The 26,308-nt window shown below is 36.8% G+C and overlaps 1 protein-coding gene across 4 annotated transcripts in view; it reads left to right on the forward strand.

The window, feature by feature from the left end:
* The window catches only part of EXOC6B (exocyst complex component 6B), a 677,279-nt gene that overhangs the window by 69,361 nt on the left and 581,610 nt on the right, over nucleotides 1–26,308 (forward strand). For all 4 annotated transcript variants that reach the window (XM_032178396.2, XM_032178398.2, XM_058428899.1 and 1 more), the window contains exons 2-3: nucleotides 16,901–17,066; nucleotides 25,249–25,296. In XM_032178396.2, the coding sequence (XP_032034287.1) occupies nucleotides 16,901–17,066; nucleotides 25,249–25,296 (214 nt within the window). The remainder of the gene's footprint in view (nucleotides 1–16,900; nucleotides 17,067–25,248; nucleotides 25,297–26,308) is intronic.

Consider the following 26,308-nt stretch of genomic DNA (forward strand, 5'->3'; position numbering starts at 1 on the left):
TAGCTTTATGATGTTTGTAGGGAGTTTTTTTTTTGCATATCTTGTAAGTGGACTAGGAAGCAAATCAAGTTATTTAGTAATAGAACAGAGGTTCCATCATAATAACCATTGAAGCTACTCTCTTCTTTCCCCTTCCCATTTGAGGGATAATAAAATAACATTAACTTATGGGTTCTGTAGTTGCAGTGGAAGGGATCTAGGAATCTGCTATATTAATTCTCAAATTAAGAATTTCAGGGTATCAAATGTATGTACTTTTTTTTTTTCTGAGACAGAGTCTCACTCATTCTGTCACCCAGGCTGGAGTGCAGTGGTGCAAACATGGCTACTGCAGCCTCGACCTGCAAGGTTCAAGTGATCCTCCCTCCTCAGCCTCCTGAACAGCTGGGACCACAGGCACACACCACCATGCTCAGCTAATTCTTAAAACTTTTTGTAGAGATTGGGATCTTGCCATGTTGCCCGGGGCTGGTCACGAACTGCTTGGCTCAAGCAGTCTTCCTGCCTTGGCCTCCCAAAGTGCTGGGATTACAAGCATGAGCCACTGTGCCTGGCCCATATGTATGTTTTAAAACCATGTTGATACCATGATTAATTACAAGAGGAAGTTAGAATATGGAAAAGATACTGAATTTTAAAAATTCTGACCAGTGGTGATTGCTTCTTGGGTTTGTGAGGGATCGATCCTTAGAAGGAGTTTTCATTTCATTTGTCAACCTAAAAAAGAAACTCAGAGAGATAGGCTGTCTAGAACAAAAGATTTTATTTGGTAATAGCAAAGGCTTGCATCCTAGGGTGTACCTGCTGTGAAAATCATAGGCCCACATGAGGAAAACTGGGACAAACTGGAAATTTTTGAAGACAAAGAGAAATTTACACAAACTGCTTTGAAACAAAGCTCATTGTTCTCAGGGACACATTGTAGGAGTTGGCACTAATTCATTTGGGGAGATAGCTGTTGCTAGGCAACTGTCCAGGTCTGAATGTCTTATCTGAAATAGTGTAGGCCAGAGGAAATTCCTGTGATAATCTCTGTTTGCTCTGTTTACAAGTACTAACAAGATGTCCAGGTATTTCAGGAATGTAAGGGAGAGAGTTTCTTTATGGCCTTCCCTGACTTCATTTTGGTTAAAGTTTTGACATAAGTGACTCCATTTTGTTATTGTTAACCACCACATTATTGTTTTAAGCATTTATTTTATTTTAGATAATTATTGAAAATTAGACTTCTAGTTACACTGAATTTTTGTTGTTGTTTGGTTTTCATTTTAAGTAATATTTTATTGAGCATCTACTATGAACCAGGTACTATTCTAGATTCTTAAATGCATTTTACTTTTTCAGTTGGAAAAGCAATACATGTTTATTTAAGTAATAGATAAAGTAATACAGAAATAGAAAAAATTCAGAATTGCATCATCTAAACATTGTATTAGTTTGCTGGTTTTCTTTCTGTCCTTGATTGTTTTCTATAGAATTGAATTAAAATATTTGAACATATTTATCTTTATATTGAATGTGTATATAGTTTTACATCTGTTTTTTTACCTCACCTTCCTTCTTACTCTCCTCTTCCTATTCCTTTTACTCATCTTCCTTTTCCTCTCCCTCATCCTTTTTCCTTCATTTCATTATCCTTTATGTAACTGTGGCAACCTGGGAAGGGTAAATCCTTCTATGTACTGGCAATGTGAGAAAGGTTGCTTCATGTGCAAAATGATGATAATAACTATTCTGCTAGCATTGTATTTGGGGAATAAGTGAGTTAGTGAATATAAAATGTTTAACAGGATTTGGCACATATTTTAAAAATGCTTACTTTTACTACTATTTTATAATTTTGGGTTGAATTTAACCTTTAATGGTATGGATGATAGTGCAGTAATAAAATAGCATAGATTAAATTACTGGGTGGTCAAATAATTGGTCTCTGTTTTTGTGTGCTTTTCATATGAGTTGGTACTGTAAGTAACTTTTTTCTGCTAATGTTCTTGAGCCATCACTCCAAACTCAGAAATATATATCACAACTTTTTTCAGAATCATGATTAGGTTATAAATCGACTTAGCTGTCCCACATGTTGTGTGGCTGGATTTCCCTACAGACATCTATGATAATCATTTAATAGAATGCTTAATCCAGGCCAAAATAAAGTAATGAAAAATTGTGAAATACCAGGACATTTAGCATTGTCCTTTGTTCAGCTCCCTATGACTCTACATTACAGCGTCTAGGTTTGGCATGGGACTGATGTTTATCATTATGATACAGAGTTCTTGGCTACTTTTATGTTCTACCAAATATAAATCTTTAACAGGCTCCACCTGACAACCCCCCAAACCCAGTTAAAAACGTCCCCCTTAAAAAAAGATTTGCCAACAAAATGTTTCTCTCCTTTGAGAGTTAACTTTGTAATTTGGAGCATATAACCATGATGTTTGAGAGCTGTCTAACTGTTTCCATTGTTGCAGCCTGATTGTCCATGGTTTAATCATCAGTAGTTAAGAAGTAAAGCAAAAAATGGCTCCAGGCTGCTCAGTACCATAAAAAATTTCCACCTGGAAGCAATTTTTTCTAAAAGCCCATAGGGACTGCTGTCACCCTCCCCCTTCTGTTGGCAACAAGGGCCAGAAACATCAGTTCTCTTCAGAGCCAGGTCTTGCTGCAGTTTAATCATCTTCCTTCTCCTAGCTTCCAGAGAAGGTTAGAGGAGAGCTAGGGAAATAACAAATTATTGCCAGACACTACTCTCCTCTTACAATAGATTTCCTTTAGCCATCTAAATTTCTCCTTTTCTTCCTCTGTTTCTTTCTTTTTCTATTTAACATTTTAGCTGAAGTGCAAATTATTTGCACTGCTAGAACTTGAATTAACTTTTTGGTAAAAATATTTATTGTTGAACTCTAGTGCTTCTCTTTGGGGTAAGTTGAAATGTTGAAACATTTTTGGGCACTGCTTTGGCTCTTTGTCACTTTATAATGCTTTCTCTGTGGGATACAGCCATTGTTCCAGGTGTAAACTCTCAAGCAATTCATGGTCTTATAGGGGAGATAGACATGTAAATAAATCATTACTGTATAGAGTGTTCACCGTAGTACCCTTTCAAAAATATGAACAAATAAACATTTCAAAGCAAAAGGACATTAACTGTGCTTTCCACTAGTGAATATCATTAGTAGTGGTGCCCATTCATTTCTAGGCCCATTATCCTAATGTAACTTCTGGATAATACTAGGCATTTGTTCAAGAACTTTGAGGCAAAACAAGATGACAGTACTCCTGGTGAAATTCACCTCAAACCACATATGGCTTCGTAGGTTCAAGGCCAGTTCAAATTTATACAGTGTCAAAGTGAGAGCCAGTTGGTGAATGATTATACCATGACTGTTAAGGAGTAACTCTTATCCTATATCCTTATCATACACTCCTTATCAAGGATAGGGCTAGGTGCTTCAGTAGATTTTGTTTCATTAAAAAAAAATAGATTTTTAAATATATTCCTTATCGAACTAGACTACAAGCAGGCACTGTGGCTCACACTTGTAATCTCAGCAGTTTGGGGGGCTGGGGTGGGAGGATCGCTTGAGCCCAGAAGTTTGAGACCAGCCCGGGCAACATAGTGAGACCCTATCTCTGCAAAAAAAAATTACAAAAAAATTAGCTGCATGTGGTGGTGCATGCCTGTAGTCTCAGCTACTTAGGAGGCAGAGGCTAGAGGGTCCCTTAAGCCCATAAGTTTGAGGCTGTAAGTGAGCCATGATTGTGCCTGTGCCACTGTGCTCCAGCCTGGGCAACAGAGTGAGATACTGTCTCTCTAAAAAAAAAAAAAGCTATTAAATGAAATAAATAGAACTAGACTAATACATGCTGCAAGAGACTGTTATTGTAGATTAAATTTGGCTGGGTGTGGTGGCTCACACCCTGTAATGCCAGCACTTTGGGAGGCTGAGGTGGTAGGATTGCTCGAGGCTAGGAGTTTGACAGCACCCTGGGCAATGTAGCAAGACCTCATCTCTACCAAAAAGAAAAAAAAAAGAAATTGGTGTCATTTGGGAAAAGATGCCTAATATCAGCAAGTAGGAGAAAAATGGTATTGAATTTGAATCTATAAAGAATGGACTCACGGTCTTGTTTGGTGTAAATTCCTCCAGAGTATGCAAGCTTAAGCTCTTCATGGTTGCTTTGGTTTTATGAACAGTTTCTTATGTTCTACCTTGTTGGTGAGAAGAGCAGCTTCTGAGCTGGGCATGGTGGCTCACACCTGTGATCCCAGTATTTTGGGAGGCCAAGGTGGGAGGATTGCTTGAGCCCAGGAGTTTGAGACCATCCCAGGCAACACAGTGAGACTTTGTCTCTACAAAAAAATGAGCTAGGCATGGTGGTGCCTGTCTATAGTCCCCGCTACTTAGGAGGCTGAGGCAAGGAGGATTGATTGGGCCTGGGACACAGAATGAGACCCTGTCTCAAAACAAAAACAAAAACAAATCCTAAAAACTAAAAAGGTGAGGAGCTTCTGTATCAGGTTATAGTAGTTGTATTAAGGAGAGACGTTTTAGGAAAGAATTGAGTTTTGAGCTGAACCTTGAAAGATGAGTAGGAATTTTCCAGAGATGTGATGGTAAGGAGATTGCAGGCAGAGGGAATACATGCTACACTCAAGGTACTTCAAGTAGAGTTGTAGAGTGAATGTGGGGAGTATTCAGAGATAATGCTGGACATGGAGGGTGTCTTACATACTATGCTAGGGACTTTGGACTTGATCCTGAAACAAGATCCTAAAGTCGTGTGTATGTGTGTGTATTTCTGTCTTTCAATTTCCAAGTACAAGGTCTCATTTAAAAAATTACTGTCAAAGAAGCATTGAAGATGGATTGTTATGAATGTAAGGGGAAAAATGATAAAAACAGTGTTCAGAAGAGAGACGATAAGGACATGAGTCAAGGCAGTAGCTGGGGAGAATAGGGAGGGGAAAGAGCATAGAAGAGCCATTATGGAATTAGAAGCGGTAGGTCTTGGTGACTAGTTATGAGGAGGTGTGAGGTGAAGTGAGGTGTCAAGGTTAACGTACATATTTCTAGTTTAGGTAACTCAGTGGCTGGCGTTATCTTCAATTGAGATGGTGAATACTAGGAGCGAAATGTGGGTTTGGGTAGAAAGTTAAAGAATTTTTTTTTTTTTTTTTTAATTCAAGAGACATGCCCCTTGCCGTATTATCTGGGCTGGGTTTGAGCTCCTGGGTTCAAGAGAGCCTCCCATTTCAGCCTCCTGAGTGGCTTGGACTATAGGTACATGCCACCATGCCCAGCCGAGTAGTTTTTGACATGCACGGTTTGCGATGTCTTTGAGTCAGGTTTATAGGACTTGACAGAGATATATCCTGGTATTATTGGTTTGGTAACCAGACTTGTTTAATACTAACAACTGAGGTATTGATGAGATCTCTGAGGGTATATATATATATATGAAAAGTGAGAAGAAGTGGTCAAGGAGGTATTCAGGGGTAGAGGGAAGAAGAAGAATTATTGAAGGAGACTGAGAATGGGGAGAACCAAGAAGTGTAATAGAAGCCCCGGGAGTAGAGATTTTAAAAAGAGGGGATAGTTCGTGGTGGCATATACAAAAGTGGAGTCAAGTAAATGATAAACTTAAAAGTGAATATTTGATTTGACAATTAGTAGTCTTTTATTGACTTTAGCAAGAATAGGTTCATTGTAAGTGGTTATAGGTGAGAAACAGATTACACTGGTTTGAAGAGCGAGTCTAATTTGAGGAAATGGAGGCAGTAAGTGTAGTGTGCTCTTTTAAGATCTTAACTGAGAAAAGGCAGGGGTGAGGGAGAGAGGGAAGAGGGAGGGAGAGAGAGAGAGAGAGACACAGAGAGAGAGAGTGAGAGAGAGAAAGGGAAGGGAAAGGATGCCAGAAGGAAATTTATCAGAAGAGAGATTTTCATTTAGTGCCTTTTTTTTCTTTAAAATAATGGGCTGTGTTGTTTTGTTAAGATGGGGGCATGTTTTGAAAGAAATCAGCTTCCCCCCACCAAAGAAAGTATTGATGGAATAACCTTCCTGGAGTGGAAGAGATATGAGATTTTTAGAACATAGGATTAGTCTTGCATTGAGATGACCTATCTATTTCATAGAGATAAGAAGGAACAAATATCAGGGTAGACAGAGATATAGACAGATTTGTGTATTGGAATGCAAGAAGTTAAGAATATTTTGTGTCTAATAAGCCTGAATTTTTAAAATATAATACATGACAACACCATTTATTGTGAAAGGCAGTTGTAGGATTGAGATTGGCATCTTAAAGAGAATGGTGACAGTTTGGAAATGATGCTGTAAGTAATGGAAGAATGAGCTGATAAAAGACATACCAAAAGTTTGCATGGGTCTAGGGGTCCATATATTTATATAATTAGCTCCATCATAGCAAGGTTCTGCATGCTACCAAAGTTTAGCTATGAAGAGAAGGGATAAATAGGCAGCCAGTTCTAAATGTTTGATAGATGTAACTGAGCAGAGATGGGACTGCTTTTGGTAAGGCTTATTTTGAGGGTCACAACTTCATTACATCTTTCATCAATTCTAGGAACTTCTCAACTATTTAAAAAAAATTTTACCTGTCTCTTATTTCTTACTGGAGCTCCCATTAAACCCATCGTATTCTCCATTCTCTTCTTTAGTGTTTTCTTTCGTCTTTCTGCATTTGGTACTTTTTATATATACATCTCCTAGTTAAGTATTTTCCTTTCCATTTCTTGTTTCAAATAACAGTTGTTATAGTTTTTATTCTGAAAGTTCTATATTTCATTTCCAGTTTATCTATTTGTAAACCAAAAATAAAATTTTAAGGTGCCCCCACCATCTCAATGGACCCTTCCTCTCGGTCAAGGGCATTCCAGAGTTAACCTGAAAATCTAAGTCTGATGAGAAACATTTACAGTCTATTCTCTCTGCAGCCTGCTACTTGGAGGCTTCATCTGCATGATAAAACCTTGGTCTCTACAACCCCTTATTGTAACCCAGACATTCCTTTCTACTGATAGTAAATCTTTCAGCCAGTTGCCAATCAGAAAAATTTTAAATCTACGTATGACCTGGAAGCCCTTCCCCACTTCAAATTTTCCTGCCCTTCCAGATCATACCAATCTAAATCTTACATGTATTGATTGATGTATTATGTCTTTCTAAAATGTATAATAGCAAGCTCTACCTCAATCACCTTGGGCACATGTACCACCTTGGGCACATGTCATCAGGACCTCCTGAGGCTATGTCACAGGCGTGTTCTTAACCTTGGCAAAATAAACTTTGTAAGTTGACTGAGACCTGTCTCAGATATTTTGGGTTCATATATTCATTTTTGATAGCTTTTTTCTTTTCTTGGTAATTCCTTTTTATATTTCTTTAAACATCTTACACATTTATTTTTAATGTATGCATATTAATTTTAAGCCATTGCAAGCATGATTTTGCTATTTGTGTTTCTTCTGATTCTTGTTTTTACACTTTGTTTCCATGTATGTCTTATGACTTTTGATACTTAAGTTCCAGTTCAAGGGAGTATTATTTGTGAGAATTCCTAGAAGTATAGGTTAAGGTACATTTCTCCGGAGAAGATTTGCCTTTGCTTCAGTCAGTTATTCGAGGGTATTAACAACCATGCTGTGACTACTTTAAAAATAAATTGTCAGTTGAGATTTCTCAGACCACAGAGGATTGATAGTATGAGTGTAGACCTCCCTTCTGTGAGAAGGCTGGCATGTACTTTCAAATTATCATGGGAGTTTTCTCCTTCCCTCACCCAGAGCCAACACCAGATAGGCAAGTTTACTTACAGTCTCCCTTTATGAGGAAGTATTTTTCTATTTTATCTTTTACTAATGATGTATTCTGGGGTATCTTGGCTTCATTCATTTGAAGGCCTCTTATTTGACTCCTTATCTTGTGTGGGCAATAGGCCATGTCTCTTTTTCTCTGTATGGCTATAAAATAGAAGCATTAGGTCAGAGGTCATTAGAGAGATTAGGTTAGAGGTGGTTAGAGGTGATTAGGAGTTTGATAGTAGAAATGTCTTTCACAGTGTATCCAGTCTTCCATACTATTCATGGAACTTCATCCTATTTTGCCTGCTTTGTTCTTTATTATGTTTTAGGATGGAAACTATTCTGATGCCTTTCATCCATCCTCTTTCATGTACTTAATTGCTTATAGAGTTAAAGAGTTTTAAATTGTGGTCACTTTTGGCCATGGGGTATCAGCAAACAACCACTTATGGGTGAAATTAGACCAGGAGTTGAATGTGGTGTTGTTAGGTCTGGTTCTTTCTCAGAAAATTAGAAAAAGTGTGTGTGTGTGTATGTATGTATATGTGTGTGTGAGGTATGTATATGTATATATGTGTCACCCACATATATAGCATATATACTATATATAATACATGCATTTATATATATAGTATACACAACATATACTTCTACAAATGAGGTTACTTACATTTATTAGGGTTTGATTCAGAGATTCTAGGAAACTTGCATGGTCTATTTTGTTAAGTCCACATTAAATCTACATGCATAAGTGGGTCATGGCTATTCACTGCTGTGTTTCTACCATACTAGTGTTAACCATTATTGGTTTGTCTTTCTCTGTTAATAGCTTAATGATACCTATCATCAGAACCATAATGATAATTTTAAGTGTGGAGACCGAAGTGTTCCAACAATTATTCATTTTTCTTTTTTCTCTCAGTAGAATCATGTTTCAATAATTAATACACAGTCTCAATATTTACATCTCTTAAGAGTAATTATTTAATTAAATATGTAGAGTCGTACAAAAGTAATTGTGGTTTTGCCATTATTTTTAATGGCAAAAATTAAAAGTAATGGCAAAACCGCAATTACTTTTGCACCACCCTACTACTTAATATCTTTTATAAAGAATTTGGAAGAGTTTTATCAACATGCCCTAGATTCAGACTCATTATGTTGATGATAGATACTAAGTGAACTGGTCATTTCATCTAGCTCCAACATCGCATGTTTAAGTGTTAAACTTAACACACTGAATTACGTGCAGTGAAACCAGAGCTAACCTACCAAGTGTATTATAACTCCTAAACAACTGTATTAGTACTCTGCTTTCAGCAGTTTTCTAGGTTAGAGTCAATGAGTATCACCAGGCTGTAGAGGTACTTTTTTATATCTTATCTTATAATTAGCAGCAACATTCATGATCTAACTTTTATCTGCCAGATTTCATGACCACCACTGAAAGATGCAATGAAATAAAATCTTTTTGCACTTAACACAAATAGATACAAAGGACAAAGTGAAGCCACTAATAATCCTGTTTTGCCTTTATATCTTCAGTTACTGATGGTGATTACTTGTTCTAGTAGTGTGACATTAGCATAGTAGCAGTTACAGCAGTCTCTTTGTTCTTAATTTGGAGTTTCCTTGTTTTCATTAGTTTATTTCCTAATAGTCTGTTGTTGATTTGACTGATATTTTGTGACAATTTCCCCTTCTCTACTTTCTTGTGGTATTTAACCAAAACCAGGTTTTAGTAGGCCCTTTGGCTAGGTGTCAATTGAAACTGCTCCACCCTGTTTTTATTCCTCTGGAAATAGCCATCATTGGGGTTCCCTTCCTGCCTTGAGAGAGATCTGCATCACAGCATTCTTTTGGTTATATGGGCTATCTTTGTGTGAAGCCAGTTGGATACCTTGGTGTCTTCAGAGCTGGAAAAAGGATTTGAATGTATTTGATCTCCTGTGGCAGTACAAAAATATTTGGGTATAGTGTTCAGTTAGAATTCATGTTAACTAGCATGTGCTGCTCCCATCATTGATGATGATCTGATTGATCTGCTTCATCGTTATGCACCCAGAGCGTCCAGATTACAATACTAAGGTTGGAATTAAACTGATAGACAAACTGAAGTGAGGAGAAGGGACTTTAAACTCCTTTTGACCTCCTGCAGTTTCTCTTTCAACATCATGCACAAATCTGTTTTTCCACTTTATTTTTAACATTTGGAATAAACAAAAATACTAATGATGCTTTTATGGAGCTTAATGAGAAGAAAATGTTTGAGGAATAAAACCATGACAGAAGTTTAAAAACATATATATGAAAAAGAAAAGACCAGAATAAACTCTGGCATTTTTCCTTGAATTAATCAAAAACAAAAACCAAAATGTTCAGTTCATTGTGTCTTGAAGTTCTCCGTGGTTCTGAAAACATCTCAACAGAAATGCTTCGTATCATGGGATACACTTTTGCATCCACCTCTGAAACAACTAGAAATCCTTATCAGTTAGTCTCCTACCTTTCTCCATCTTCATCATATATGGAGGACCTCCTCTGTGCCAGGCTGTGTGCCAGGAGGTGGAGATAAAATGGGTAAGACATAGTCTCTCCCCACAAGGAAATTAGCATTCTAGTATGGGGAGATTGGCAAGTGAATGGACAATCAGATATAGTTTAATAAATTCTGTAAAAATGATAATCACCAAGGAGGAGCACATAATAGAATCTATGGATTAGGGAAGGTTTCCCAGAAAAGGTGCAAGCTGAAAATTGAGGGGCAAATGGGAGTTACTCTTAACTAAACTAGAAGCAAAAGGAGAAGAATGGCCTAGGTCCAGGGAACAAGATTGCTTTGTAAAGTGTGTAGACTCTGACTTGCTCTTGGTTGTTTTTTTGATTTGCTTGTTACCTTTGAAGACTGAACAATGTTGCATCATTTAGGATACTTTCCTTTGCAAGTAGCAGAATATCAAGGGAAAGTGGCTTAAACAATGGGAAATTTATTAAGTCATATAACATGATGTTTGGAGATAGGGCTGTTTCAGGATTGCATCACTATCAAAGAGCCAAATGTTTTCCATTTTCCCCTTTGCCATTCTAAGATTTTTTGGGCAATATCTTCTTCCTTTTCAGAATGGTTACTGCATCCTCAAACATTATGCTTTCACAGGACAATGTCTAAGGCAGGAAAAGCGGTTTCTTTTCCCGAATGCTTCAGGAAAGAAAACCTTTTCTTGGACCCTCACTGCCGGATTTTCCTTCTCATTGGTGAGATAAGTGTGTCACTGACCACCATATATTAACTGGTCACTCACAAAGAGAATGCAATTACCATGATTGGTTTACAGACTAATTAACATTTATCCTTTGTGGTAGGACAGAAATATCAGAATGAATTGGGACTCTTCCAATAGGAGGAAGAAGAGAATAGTTGTGTAGGCACAACTAATAGGCAATTTACTCATCTTGAAGTAAAAGTTTGTCTCTCTCTGTCTCTTTTTAAACCACTTAGCTTTGTGTTGGGCTTCATATTGCATTAGCTTTTTCTGTTTTCTTTGGGGGTCAGGCCTAATTGTATTGTAGCAAGCAATTAATTTTTATTAAGGAATTTAACTTGCCTTGGCCTCAGTCTCCTTGAGTGTACAATGAGAGCTTTGTATTCCATCTCTAAGACCTCTTTCAACTAACATTTTGGGGGCCCATGCTACCTGCTTGCTTTCCTTGTTCTAAGAGATAGACTGACACAGTAGAGAGGACACTTTCTAGCTATGTGAAGTTGGCAAGTTGCTTCATCTTCTTGGGTTACAGGTTTCTCATTTATAAAATTGGAATAATGTCTAATTTATAAGATGCATTGGATTTAAATGAAATAATGCTTATAACATTATTTTTCCTCCTTCTTTGACAAGCAAATTTGAATTAATATAGGCTCTGAGCAAGTGATATAATCCTGCAGTGGTTTGGTACAGGTGAATGGTAAATATTTGTTCAATAGAATTACTCAAGTGCCATTTTATAAATTAAGATCTCTTAATATGCGCATGAAATTTAGGTGGGATATGGATATAGTATCATTATGAAATCTAGAACTATGCACCAGATTGTTATACGAGGATAAATAATTTACTTTTTGCACAAATCAGTGGTTTATTTGGGGGTTTTTGGAAACCAGACTCCACATGGCAGCATTTATTTAGTTGAGTCAAATTTAGGCTATAAAAAGTTTAGTTAATTTCCATGTATTTCTTCTTGTTTGCCTTTTACTAAGTACTATAGTGAAGTATATACTTTACTAAGAATATTATTGAGATTATCACAAATAATTAAACTAGTGGTGCAGTTTATTCCATAGATTGTCTTGTTTAACTGCAACATAACCTGGACATGTCAAAAACCTATGCCTTTGTTCTCAAGATCCTGCTTTCTAATAGTAATGGAAATTTAAACATTAGAGTACCTTACATATCATTTAGTAATCAGCTATAAGTCTCTGACCAACAGGTATTATGGAATATAGTTTTTAGATTTTTAAGCAGTCCTGTTTACTTGTAAGGCCACATCATTTCAAGGAATGTTAGAAAAGGGTCATCACTAGATGGCAGTCTTTCTCTACCTTAAGGTATTTGTTAAAAGAAAAAAATGCCACACTTTGTTCGACTGCATTGTTGACTACTGATATTAGATTAGCTTCAGTAGTAAATTTCTGACCTTTTCAGTGTTTAAGTCTTGTTTATTTTTGTTTTTAGCCTTTTATATCTGATGGATATGTTGGTTAGCAAGGTGTTATATTTAAATATGCTTGAAATGCTGATTCATGGTGAACTGTTAGGTAGTGATCAGTTCATAATTGCCTTTTCCTTTGGTAGACAATTTGAAATAAAATCTTTAAATTTGTGGTTTTTAACCTATTTGGTAACCAGATGGAAACTATGGGAAACTTTTTTTCTTAAAAATGCATATATGTACATCTACCTATATATACAAAATCCGCATAGGATCTGGGAATCATGGATTTCCTGAATCATACCTATGGGACACAAAGTCTTTTAAATATAGTCTTTATCCCCTGTTTTAAATATGGGTGTTTTATGTTTTATTCTTTCTTTTTTTTTAATTCTCAAAATACTCTGGGGACCTACTGAAAACCTTTCATGTTATTCTGCATAATAATTCAAGAGAATATTACAATCATAATGGTCCTAAGATAGGAGTAACAGATGGAGAGTAGTGATAAGCAGGTAGAAACTTTATTAACTTGTGTTTTATTTTGTTTTTTAAAGAGATGGGATCTCACTATGTTGACCAGGCTGGTTTTGAGCTCCTGGCCTCAAAGCAATCCCTCTATCTTGGCCTCCCAAAGTGCTGGGATTACAGGCGTGGGCCACTACTCATGATCCATTAACTTGTTTTGAACTACTGCCTATTTATACTATTCTACAAATGTATGATCTTAGCATTATTGACTAAACTTGAAAGTGGAGGCGAATTGTAGATGCTTAAAGCTAAGCTAGTACTTTTAAGAGAATTGTAATTGATTGCTTCCTATTTTCTAGATGAGAAAGTTGAGGGTCAGAGAGATTAACTGGATTGGCCAAAGACCTATATCTAGCAAGCTAATTACAGTGCTAGGATGAAGGCCACATAGGCAGCTAAAATCCCCATTTCCTTTCTTAGGTTTTTGATTTTTTTTTCTTTAAGTGGGAAGATCAGAAAGCCTAGGAAGGCATTATTAATATAAGTTCTGCATTTCTTAACTTTGGAATTTGCTTTTCTGTGAGGTAGTCTTTTGTGACATTACCGTAGATCTCTGGAGGGAAGAAATGAAAAGAAGTTTTACCCAGTAGAATCAACTATACTTGCCATTTAACTTAGAAGTATACTGAGTCAAGTCAGGATGTACTGAATTTGAAACCAAGAGATTGTCTACTATTGAATAATATATCAGCTTATGCAATTTATATTGAGGAGTTTTCGGTGATTCTTCGCGTTCTCCAAGTGTCAAGGTAAATGAGTATCTTTACATGGAAACCTTTCTTTTCCTTTCCTTTGAAAAGGGGAAAAGTTAAGCTTATTTGAGATTACTTGAAATGTCAATGGTAGATTCTCTTATGTATTCCAAACAGCTTTTTCAGGCAAGTGGTTATTCTACAGTTTTCCTACTTGTCAAAGCAGAGATTGTTTATAATTTATTTGACAATCTCCTTTTATTTCAAAGGAAGGAGAATGAATCCAGATTGCTCTGCCTTTTCTGAAGTAAGTGTTCAGAATCTTGACTAGAAGCCAAACATGTACAGTCATATGTTGCTTAGCAGAGAGGATATGTTCTGAAAAACGTGTCATTAGATGATTTTGTTGTTGTGTGAACATCATAGAGTGTACTTACACAAGCCTAGATGGTATATAGCCTACTATACACCTAGGCTATATTGTATAGCCTATTGCTACTAGGTTGCAAACCTGTACAGTATGTTGCTCTACTTAATACTGTAGGCAGTTATAACATACTGGTAAGTATTTGTATATCTAAATATAGAAAAGGTAATGTGTTGCACTACAATACAAAGGCTATGACTTCACTAGATAATACAATGGGACCACCATTATATATGTGGTCCATCGTTAACTAAAACATTATTATGCAGTGCATGACTATTCGGTTCATCTGTGGTTACCGTTGAGTTTTGGGTGGTAGAACTGACCTCCTGAGGGAGGGTGTGGTTTCTGATCCACAGGATCAGGATAGTGATCCAGTACCCAGAAAGGATTACAGAAGCAGAAAATGTTGGCAATGAGCAAATGAGTATTTCTTGAACAAATGTCAGAAATCAAAGAGTCCTTAGAGATAGTGTTAGTCATTCTTTAGTCAATGAATGTTTACTTATTGTCTACTACCTGTCTGGCACTATTATAGAGGTACAGTATGACAGACAAAATTATTGCCCTTGAACTTATAATCTAGTTGAGGTGGGTTGTGGGGAGGCAGAGATAGACAACATATCATGGATGATGAGGAGGAAGAGATTGTTCAAAGGTATAGGGGATGAGCATTACTAGTATAAGAACTGCAAAAACAAAATTCTTCAGGCAGGAAGAGGTTTTTAAAAAAGCCAGGGTAGCTGGAACATAGAGGATGGAAGGGAATTTGGGTGGGAACTAGACAGGAGAGAAATGAGGTTAGAGAGGTAATGTGAGGTTACATTATGTAGGACCTTACAGGCAGCAATAAAAAATCAAGATTTTAATTCTGATCATTTTTGTTACTGTGAGGAGTGTCTGTTTTGGGGCAGGGGGTGGAGTAAATGGAAAGTGCAGAATGGAGACTGTTAGGAGGCTGTTGCATTGGTCCGTTGTGGTGGTAATATAGATTTAGATCGTGTTTTAGTGGAAATGGTGGAATATGGTAAATGTTAAGACATGTTTCGGAGGTTGAGTTGTCAGGACTTATTAATGTATTGGATAAGGTATATGATGGAAAGAGATAGATTAGGAGTCATTCCTAGATTTTTGGCTTGGGCAACTGTATAGTGCCTTTAGCTGTGATGGGATGGGTAGGTGGTTGGGAAATTTGAGGAGTAACAGGTATGGGAGTGGAGATACGTTAGTAATAAATATTTTTTTTCTATGTTAAATACTGAGATGGCTTTAAAAAACCCAATTGGAATTAAATAGTAGCTGGATATTTGAATCTAGTGCTCAGGGAAATGCTCTGAATTATAGATTAGGAAATTAGCACTACAGAGATGATATTTTAAAGCCATGGAATTAGATGGCTTTGCTTAATGAGAGAGCATAGGTGGAGAAGAGAAGAGGTTTTAGGAATACTTCGGAATGTAATAGAGGAGGAGGAGCTGAGAATGGAGATTGAGAAGGCACATCAGTGAGAGGTTAAGAAACATGTTAGTGTGGTATCATTGAAGTCTACGGGAGAGAGTGTTTAAAGAAGGAGAGACTATAAACCCATATCAAATGCTGCTATTAGGTGGAGTACAATGAATACTTTAGTAAGGCAAAGAAGTGAGGAAGTGGAAGGGAGTTTTGCTGGGAAGGGGAGAGGGATGTGTAGTTAAGGGCAGGATTTAAAAAGACATGTATAGGCTGTGCGTGATGGCTCATGCCTGTAATCTCAGCACTTTGGGAGGCAAAGGTGTGAGGACTATCCAAGGCCAGGAGTTCAAGATCAACCTGGCCAACAAATGGAGACTTCATCTTTTATTAAAAAAAAAAATTATATTTAAATAAAAGTCATGTTTATATACCCATGCGAATCATCTAGTAAAGAGGGAGAAATATATGTTACTGAGGAGGGATAAATGGGAAAACTTGCAGGAATAAAATTCTTGAGACAACAAGAGGGACTGAATTGTAGATAAGAGCTTGGAACACTTACTTTGTCGTTACTTGAGGGTGGAGAGTAGGAGCTACAGATGTAAAAAGTAGACTGGTTGATTTTAGTGAGGGAAGAGGAGGTAATTCTTTTTGTCTGTTTTTTTCTGTAAAGTATATAGTCAGATCAGCAGCTGAGGCTGAAGGTGTGAACGTTTGAGGAGAGGACAAGGTGAGGTTCCCACACATAAGTACTTTAGAATACAAAGTGATTTTTCTGGAATGTGAGATGGGGGAATAGTTGTAGTAGAATTATCTAGTGATATTGACTGCCTAATTTAGGTTTGTAGTTACATGGCTACCCTGAGTCTAGCCAGCACAGCTGTGTGTTTTTTCTCTAGCTGTGTTTAATTTCTTGAATATACTCATGGAGCAATTTGATAGTTGAATTTAACTAAAATTGAGCGTTTCTAGACTAGTTAAATTGAGAAAGAAAGATACAAGGGAGTTGTAATTCAGTCGTTTAATTTTATGATGAGAATTTTGTGACAAATACTGTCAGGCACTCAAATATTTTGGAATGAATAAGAAAGCAAAAGTTTGGATTTTCCTTAAAAATACTCATTTAACAATGAGGCATGTTAATATACAATTGGATTATTTTGTGGCTTATGTGCCCTAAATTTGCTTCTGGATTTATAATTCTGTTTTTCCTTCTTAGAAGTAACCATGGTATAATCTTCGTGCCTTTTTTTTTTAAAGGTCTGTTTATGATGGTGAAGAACATGGACGTTTCATGGAGAAGCTTGAAACTCGTATCCGTAATCACGACCGAGAAATTGAGAAAATGTGCAATTTTCATTACCAGGGCTTTGTGGACTCTATAACTGAACTGCTGAAAGTAAGAGGAGAAGCCCAGAAACTCAAAGTAAGAAGGCTCTAAGAGACATTGTTTTTCCGTCCTGTGTTGGGGTTTTGATTAGGATTAAAGGATTAAGGATTATAATGCAGAACACATATTTGTAGTGAAGATTTTTGTATAATTGGAAAGGAATTTATACTGAAACGTACATTCTTGAGAGTATGGATTTTTAGCTAAAAAGAATACCCTCCCCCCCCTTTTTTTTTGAGGTGGAGTCTCGCTCTGTCGCCCAGGCTGGAGTGCAGTGACGTGATCTCGGTTCACTGCAAGCTCCGCCTCCCAGATTCACGCCATTCTCCTGCCTCAGCCTCCCCAATAGCTGGGACTACAGGCGCCCGCCACCATGCCTGGCTAATTTTTTTTGTATTTTTAGTAGAGACAGGGTTTCACCGTGTTAGCCAGGATGGTCTCGATCTGCTGACCTCGTGATCTGCCCGCCTCGGCCTCCCAAGGTGCTGGGATTACAGGCGTGAGCCACCACGCCCGGCCAAGATTACCCTCTTAAAGTTATATTTTAATTGGAATAACTACATGTGGACCAGAACCAGTGATCAGTAGCTGGTTCTTTTAAACAGAAACTCAGTTTGACTCTTCATGTTTCTGTTTCCTCGCTGGATAAAAGCTATCATTGTAGAATGATAGAATTTCAAGGCATTGCTATAAAATTATTTGTAGCGTGCCACCTAGGCCAAAAGAAAAAAACCATTGGTTGTTGTGGAGGGTCTTCTACTAAAGAATGAAGGTTATTTCCTGGTGTGGCCAATTAAGGTCCAGGAAGGAGGCTAGGCACATTTGTCTGGTCCCTGGCATAGCAAAGTCACTTATTTTAGATAACTCACTTTGCTTATTGATCTTAAATCTAACTACTTCAATAAGCTCTTCTGTTATTTCTAATAATTTATATGTAGTTTGAGTTTTCTATGTGAATACTTCTTATATGATCTCTAAGTAATAACAGTTTTATTTTCTTCTTTCAAGTCCTTATGCTTTTAATTCTTTTTTTCTTATTGAAATTTGAATTAGAATCCTAAAAGGATTTTCCTGGGCATGGGGTTAACTTGACAGTGAGTGTAAAATTCGTTTAAAAAATATATTGGTAAGGAAAGCAAAGAAACAGTTTTACTGAGGGGCAAAGTGGGCTGTCAGACATTATATTGTATTCTAAAGCTATAATAATTTAAAAACTCGATTGTAGATAGTTTCATGACCTAAATCACATGAAACTATCAAATTTCTTATTTTATTTAGCATGAATTTTTGTGTTTTGCTGCAGAAATATTAGCATGTTTGATTATATGGTGCTATCCTAGTCCCCATTGGGTGGGGGTATTATGTAATATACAATATTTACCTTAATATCTTTAAAAAATTTCCAAAATTCTTAAGTTTAAACACATTAGGTCCTAAGGTTTCAAAAAAGAATTTATGGACCTGTACAACAGTATCCAGCCATCTTAAGAAATTATATTGCCATCACAATTAAATCTCTCAATAGTACCCCTCTCAGTTGCTTTCTCTACTCTAGAGGTAACAGTCTTTTGATTTATTGTTAATGTTCTTTAATGCTTAACTATTTTCATTTAAAGTAAGTTAGGTCTTTTCCTTATTCAACATACTGAAATTAACTTCAGAGGAACTAAAGAGTTAAATGTAAAAAATAAAACCATAAAAGAACTAGTAGAAAATATAGGTGAATATTTATATTATTTTGAGACATTTCTAAACAAAATTTCTAAACCAGAAAGAAAAAATTGATAGATGTAGCAACATTAAAAGGACAGAAACTATTCTACCTACAAATTAAAACTTAAAAGGCAGATAATAAAAAATACTTACAAACACATATGGCAAATTGTTGATATCCTTATATATGAAGATTCTTGATAAATTAACAGGAAAAATGTGAACATTCTAATAGAAAAATGATAAATACACAATAACATACAGTTTACATAAGAAGAAATACAAAGGAGCTCTACAACTTAGAAAAAAATTAAAGGAATGCAAATTTAAACAATAAGGTGCCAGTACTTAAAACCCCACGTAATTTTAGGATTTATTCTAAGGCTGTAAGTGCATGTACAAGGATGTTCATATGATGTTTTCTTTTAGTAGGTAAAACTTAAAAGTGTTCCTAACATCATTTAATAGAGGATTACTAAAAGAAATTGTGGTGCATCTATTTAAAATAATAATAAACTACAGTATAGAGGATATTTGACATGGGAAAGTATTAGAGATGTTTGCTTAATGTATAAAGCTGATTAAAATGTATGAACAGTATGACTATTTTTATAAACTAAATGCACATACTTTACATGTAAATAAATAAGCATTAAAGAAGATTAGAAGACTATATACCAAAATGTTATCAATAATCCCTTGATAATAAATAATTTTAATGTTTTCATTCTTGTGCCTTATGCCTCAGCCTCCCGGGTAGCTAGGACTACAGGTGTGTACCACCATGCCTGGCCAATTTTTGTATTTTTAGTAGAGATAGGGTTTCGCCATATTGGCCAGGCTGGTCTTGAACTCCTGTCCTCAAGTGATCTGACCGTCTCAGCCTTCCAAAGTGTTGGTATTACAGGCATGAACCACCATGCCTGACCATATTAACGAATCTTAATAGTGCGTCTTTCTATGTATTGGTCCATACATTTGTAATCCTTAAATTTTGTGGGCTGATGAGCCTCAGCTGGACAAAAGTATCTGAAATGCTTTTCTTTGTATTTTAAGTTTCCTGCAGTTTCAACTGACAATTTTGAATGTTCATTAGAAAACTCAGTGTTAAAGTGTACACATTAAAACAAAATTTTCATTCAATATGGGAAAATGATAAGTTGAAATCCATGTTAAAAAATGAGGAAGACTAAAACTAAGGAGATGGTGAAGAAGGGGCAGACTGCAGAGATGCTTATGAGATACAGTATCTCATATATTTGGAATAGAGCCCATGACTCTTAGGTTTCTGATTTGGGTGACTCAGTAGTTGGTAGTTCTAGTCACTCATATGGGGACTGAAATGGAGAGGGCCAGAATCTCATGAATAGTTTGAATCTTCTCTCTAAAAAATGTATACATGCATGAGAACATGAGAGTGTAAATTGAGAACAATTTCTGATGACTTCATAGAGAAGCCCATAGAGTGAGTCCTCTAGGGCATGCTTCCCAACCCTTTTCTTGTCACAGCACACATAGAAAGTCATATTTGAATGGCAGGCACCTAAGAATAAGCTAGAGTGTTTTTGGGGGAACATGAGGCTTGTTTTAAAAAAATCTTTACATTTTCTTTATGTATTATAATAAGAAAAATAAAATACAGAGTATTAGGCTATATTACAAATGTATAGAAATGTTCTAAACATATAGAACTGTTCTAAACATTCTAAAATGTTTCATCATTTTAAAATGAGAAACTGGAACTTGCTACCATAAAATAACTTTTTTTTTTTTGAGGCAGAGTCTTGCTCTGTTGCCTAGGCTAGAGTGCAGCAGCGTGATCTTGGTTCACTGCAACCTGTGCTTCCCAGGTTCAAGCGATTATCCTTCCTCAGCCTCCCAAATAGCTGGAATTACAGGTGCACCACCATGCCTGGCTAATTTTTGTATTTTTGGTAGAGATGGGGTTTCACCATGTTGACCAGACTGGTCTGGAACTCCTCAGCCTGGGAGTTCCGCCCACCTCAGCCTCTCAAAGTGCTGGGATTACAGGTCTGAGCCACTGCACTCAGCCTGAAATAACTTTTTAAATATTTAGTTTTCTGCTTAAAATGACTATATGCCATTCAAATGTAATCAAGACTTTAAAAATGATAACCTCTTTGAATTTTTCAGACACTACTCAAGAGAACCTTTTCTTACAAGTAGGTGATACAAAACATTGAATTATTTCTACATCTATTAAAAAAGTGAACCATCTGAAAGTATATTAAAGAACTTTTTTTTTTTTTTAATTTTTTTTGAGGCAGAGTCTCACTCTGTTGCCCAGGCTGGAGCTCAGTGGCACAATCTTGGCTCACTGCAACGTCTGCTTCCTGGGTTCAAGCGATTCTTGTGCCTCATGCCTCAGCCTCCCAAGTAGCTAGGACTACAGGCATGTACCACCATGCCTGGCCAATTTTTGTATTTTTAGTAGAGAGGAGGTTTTGCCATGTTGGCCAGGCTGGTCCTGAACGCCTGTCCTTAAGTGATCTGACCATCTCAGCCTCCCAAAGTGTTGGTATTACAGACATGAACCACCATGCCTGGCCATATTAAAGAATCTTAATAGTGCGTATTTCTATTTATTGGTCCATACATTTGTAATCCTTAAATTTTGTGGGCTGATCAGCCTTAACTGGACAAAAGTATCTGAAATGCGTGAAAACAAAGATATGGGGTTTCCTGCCAGGACCTGTGTATGCTATTTGTCCTTACCTAGCCATCCCATCTTCCTATACTCATCTTAGGCTGTTCTTTTCTATGCTTCTTAGACACCTCTATCCCACACTTCTCCCATAGCTCCTTGGTGCCCTGGTCCATGATAGTCAGCACAATGTTTTGTCTCTGGTTATCGAGGTAGTCATGTGGTGGAATACCTCCTTGGCAGGGTAGTACTGAATATAGCTCATAATGCTCCTGAATTGCTGATATCACTTGCTGGTTGGTACTCATCTTCTTTTCCTCTTACTTCCCTTGCCTTCCATCAAATTTCTTCAAGTTGCAAATTCCTTCAGCTTGCTGAGGATGCCCCAGCAGGAATACTTGAACTGGAGGCTACTGGTTTAGGGTTTGAGTCTGTTTCAGGCTCTACCCAGTTACTTTGAGGGCAGAGGGGATTAATGTCTAGCAGGACACCTGGGAGACTCTGCTCTAGGGGGATCCATTTGACCTAGGTTCAGAATCTATGAAATAAAAAGTTTCCTGAACTCTAGAAAATAGTTTAGACAATGTAAAAAGTATTAACAACTGTCAATGCTATTTCGACATACCAATGAAAAGAAATTGTACTCTAAGATGCCCATTATTTCTTTTGATTCTCAGTGTATACATACACACATTTATCTTCTTTGAAATAAATGAAGTAGCATCCTAGACAGCTGGTATAGTTTCTTTTAATTTTTTGAGACAGAGTGTTGCTCTGTCAACCCAGTCTGGAGTGCAGTGGCATGATCTCGGCTCACTGCAACCTTTGCCTCCCAAGTTCAAGTGATTCTCCTGCCTCAGTCTCCTAAGTAGCTGGGACTACAGGTGCATGCCACCACGCCCAGCTAATTTTTGTATTTTTGTAGAGATGGGGTTTCACCATGTTGGCCAGGCTGGTCTCGAACTCCTGGCCTCAAATGATCAGCTGCCTCAGCTTCCCAGAGTGCTGGGATTACAGGCGTGAGCCACTGCGCCTGGCCTTTTTTTATTGTTATGCATTGAAATAGTTATTGAATGGTATTGGCACAGTTATTATCTTTATTTATTTTTTTGAGATGGAGTTTCATTCTTTTGCCCAGGCTAGAGTGAAGTGGCACGATCTTGGCTCACTGCAACCTCCATCCATGCAACCCGTGTCCCCCCACCCGGTTCAAGCGATTTTCCTGCCTCAGCCTCCCAAGTAGCTGGGATTATAGGCATGCACCACCATGCCCAGCTAATTTTTGTATTTTTAGTAGAGACTGGGTTTCACCATGTTGTCCAGGCTGGTCTCAAACTCCTCATCTCAGGTTGATCCACCTGACTCGGCCTCCCAAAGTGCTAGGATGACAGGTGTGAGCCACTGCACCCAGCCCACAGTTATTATCTTTCTTACTGGAAGCATTCATTAGGTTCCTAGGGATATGTTTTAGGTCCATGGTTTGCATGAAATTAATTTAGTGTGCCTTGATCAGTATTTTTGACAAAAACTGAAATTTAATATAATCAAATTGAATAGAAAACAAGAGAGTGCATTACATGTACTAAGGATAAACATTGTTTCTTGAAAATTGTGTGTGTGTTCCCTATACTTGTGTACTGAGTTGCAATGGAAAATGTATTTTTTACAGTGAGTTTAAGGTGAAAAAAAGTGAGAAATGGTGCCTTTATAAGGCAAACAAGGCTACTCTAGTAGATAATGTTGCTGAATTTGGGAGTATTATAGAGGGTTGTATTTTAGGAGATCTCCAGTTTAGGATTAAAAATATCTAATTTATTATTGAATAACTACTGTAACGGGGATAGCATTATCACCCAAGGAAGCCTGTATGATTTTTATTCACATTGCTTGAACACTTTTTCTTATATTGAGCTGAATACTGTTTTCTAGTAACAAACATTGGTTTGAGTAATAAGCTCCATTTTTAGGGAGCCACTTTACTTCTGATAGCTCTTCAGATATTTGAAGGGCAGCCATTGTTTAAGTACGGTTTATAGTATATAGGGTCCAGGTATGGGGTATAGTGTCTCCAAGTGAATATTTTTCCCCTTTCTTGGCTAAAAATGGCTTCATCTGTTTTTCTTGTGGTATAGCTTTGACTCCCTCTGCAAATGTGTTCACCTCTAACCATGCTTCAGCTTGTAAAGCCCTTCTTAAAATGTGGCATCCAATTGTAAATTTCATAGTGTGGTATTACTACCTTACCATCACGTTTATTCTAGACCAGGGGTTAGCAAACTCTGTCTCTTAGGCCAAATCCAGCTTGCCTCCTGTTTGTGTAAATAAAGTTGTATTGGAACACAGCCATGACCTTTCATTTACATTTATTTTCTTTATGGCTGCATGCCTGCTACAGAGGTAGAGTTGAATATTGAATAGTTACAACAGAGATTGTATGGCTTGCAAAGCCTAAAATATTTACCATCTAGCCCTTTATGGAAATAGATTGCTGACCCCCTTTTAGACAATGCTTCCATTAACATTGTCTTAGATGTGCATTTTGGATGGCTTTATCACTCTTAATTTGTATTGAGCTCAGTGCAATAAAACTACAAAGTGTTTCACATGTGGTGCCATTAATTAAATAATAAAGAGGGAATTTGCTGGTTTCTTGCCTCCCTTTCTGGTAATTTAAAGAGGCTTCGTGGAGGAGTTCAGATTTCATTTTGGCTTTGGATGGAGGTGCATATGGTAATCTGCTTTGAATGATAGTCCAGGTATAGTGTATCGTTCAGAGCAGTGATTTCAAAAGTGTGTTCTTTTAAAAAACGAGCTTCTTGAGAAGATCTTCAGTTGAAGGGTATTATGTTAGATAAATTTGGAAAACATCCTATACGATATTCCTTTCTTGGGCATTTACAGTGCATATCATATCATGTGTATTTGTGTGTGTGTGTATGTCTGTGTGTCTGTGTTTGTGTGCTTGCATGTGCATGGCTGTGTGCATGTGCAGAGTACCTGCTAATTAACATTTCTTGATGTCCTAAGGGACATAATAGGAAATGCTAGGTTAGGGGATTCACTAAAAGTATAAGGAGTAGCAATTACTGGTGGAAGGCTAGAAAGTGTTTATTAAACAACATTTTAGAAGTTAGTATTGCTTATGTTTTGATATCACAGATGATGAGGAAATTACTATTCTATATAATTAATTTTTTCCATCATTGAAATGTCAAAAGTGAATATCAGAAAAAGTAGATGCCATTTCCTTTAAATAATGAACTCTGGATCATTTAAGGGCTTATTCACAAATTTTTGACTATCTGATGGAGAGATTATGTTGGAAAAATGGAAGTATGGAAGTGTTAGGAGCTGTTAAGAATTAATAATCCAAAAAGAATTAAGGTAAAGCATTTTCTAAAAATAAGATAATAAGCAAACAGGGAAACTTTGACTCGAGTTAAAAAGTTCAGTGTATACCCAACTTTTCTAGGAATACATTGGTGAAATGAGGAATATCTGTATAAAATTTGTACTTTCTATTTTATTTTTCTCTCCCCTTTTTCCTCTTGTCTCCCCAAAGTTAAAGTGTGATCTTTAGTTATTATAGTATCTTAGTTTAGAACTGTTCTAAACTCACCATATTTGTTAGCAAATTTTTCTTTTCAAAAGGTCATGCAAACATCCAGTAGAAAAGTTGACGTAATTTAAACCCAAGAGAATGCCACTGCACCAATATGTAGTGGAATACTGAAAATATTTAACTACCTATTCCTAATCTTTTCATATGAAATTTAGATCTTTTTCAACTATCGTCTAAATGTTTGTTTTTTATGAGTTTAAATTGTCTTCTCTCCACAGAATCAAGTGACGGATACCAATAGAAAACTACAACATGAGGGAAAGGAAGTAAGACCAGTTTACCTTTTGAAGAAACCTTTTCTGTTTCATGCCACTCTCTTTTAATGACTATGTTATTCATTTAGTGGTTAGACTGTAAGTAGTATGTTGGAAGTACTTGGACATTATTGTTTCTTTTCCTAATGTTTATCTGAATTAAATGAACATAGTCACTGGGAAGTCTAAGGAGAGAGGATACAGCCTTCTTAGTTGTGCTTTTAAATCATTGACTTGTCATAATACAATAACATAATCATTGACTTTTAAATCATTGACTTGTCATAATACAATAAGTCAATAACATTCCTCTGCCTGGAATGTTATTTCCTCAATATTCACCTTCTTCAAATCTTTGCTCAAATGTTGCCTTCTTAATGAGGCCTTTCCTAACCACCTTGTTTGAAATTGTAGTCTCACTCTCATCTGTGCATTCTTTTGATCCTTTCCCACTTTTTCTTCATTGTGCCTGTCATGCTCTGATATTATATTTAACATATTTTTACTTATATATACTTTTTTCTGTCATTCTCCATTGGAAATTAAACTCCATGAGATTAGGAATTTTTGTTTGCTTTATTCATTGCTGTATCCCCTCCATCTACCTAAATAGTGACTGGCACAACGTGGATGGTCAACAAATTTATTTAAAAGATTAATCAACCAGGCACAGTGGCTGAGATTATATGCTCTAATCCCAGTGCTTTGGGAGGATGAGGTGGGAGGATCACTTGAGGCCAGGAGTTTGAGACCAGCTTGGGCAACATAGTGAGACCCCATTTCTACCTACACCCAAAAAACAACAACAAAAAAACCATAACCAGGCATGGAGGTGCATGCCTGTAGTCCCAGCTACTTGGGAGACTGAGGTGGGAGGATCTTTTAAGCCCAGGAGTTCGAGGTTCCACTGAGGCATGATTGCACCACTGCACTCTCAGCCTGGGTGACAAAGGGAGACCCCCATCTCTATCCCCCCACCATAAAAAAATCATTGATTCTATTAATTGACATTTAGCATTAAAAC

The sequence above is a fragment of the Hylobates moloch genome, unplaced genomic scaffold (genome assembly GCF_009828535.3).
Source record: "Hylobates moloch isolate HMO894 unplaced genomic scaffold, HMol_V3 SCAFFOLD_15, whole genome shotgun sequence".
Lineage (NCBI taxonomy): Eukaryota > Metazoa > Chordata > Mammalia > Primates > Hylobatidae > Hylobates > Hylobates moloch.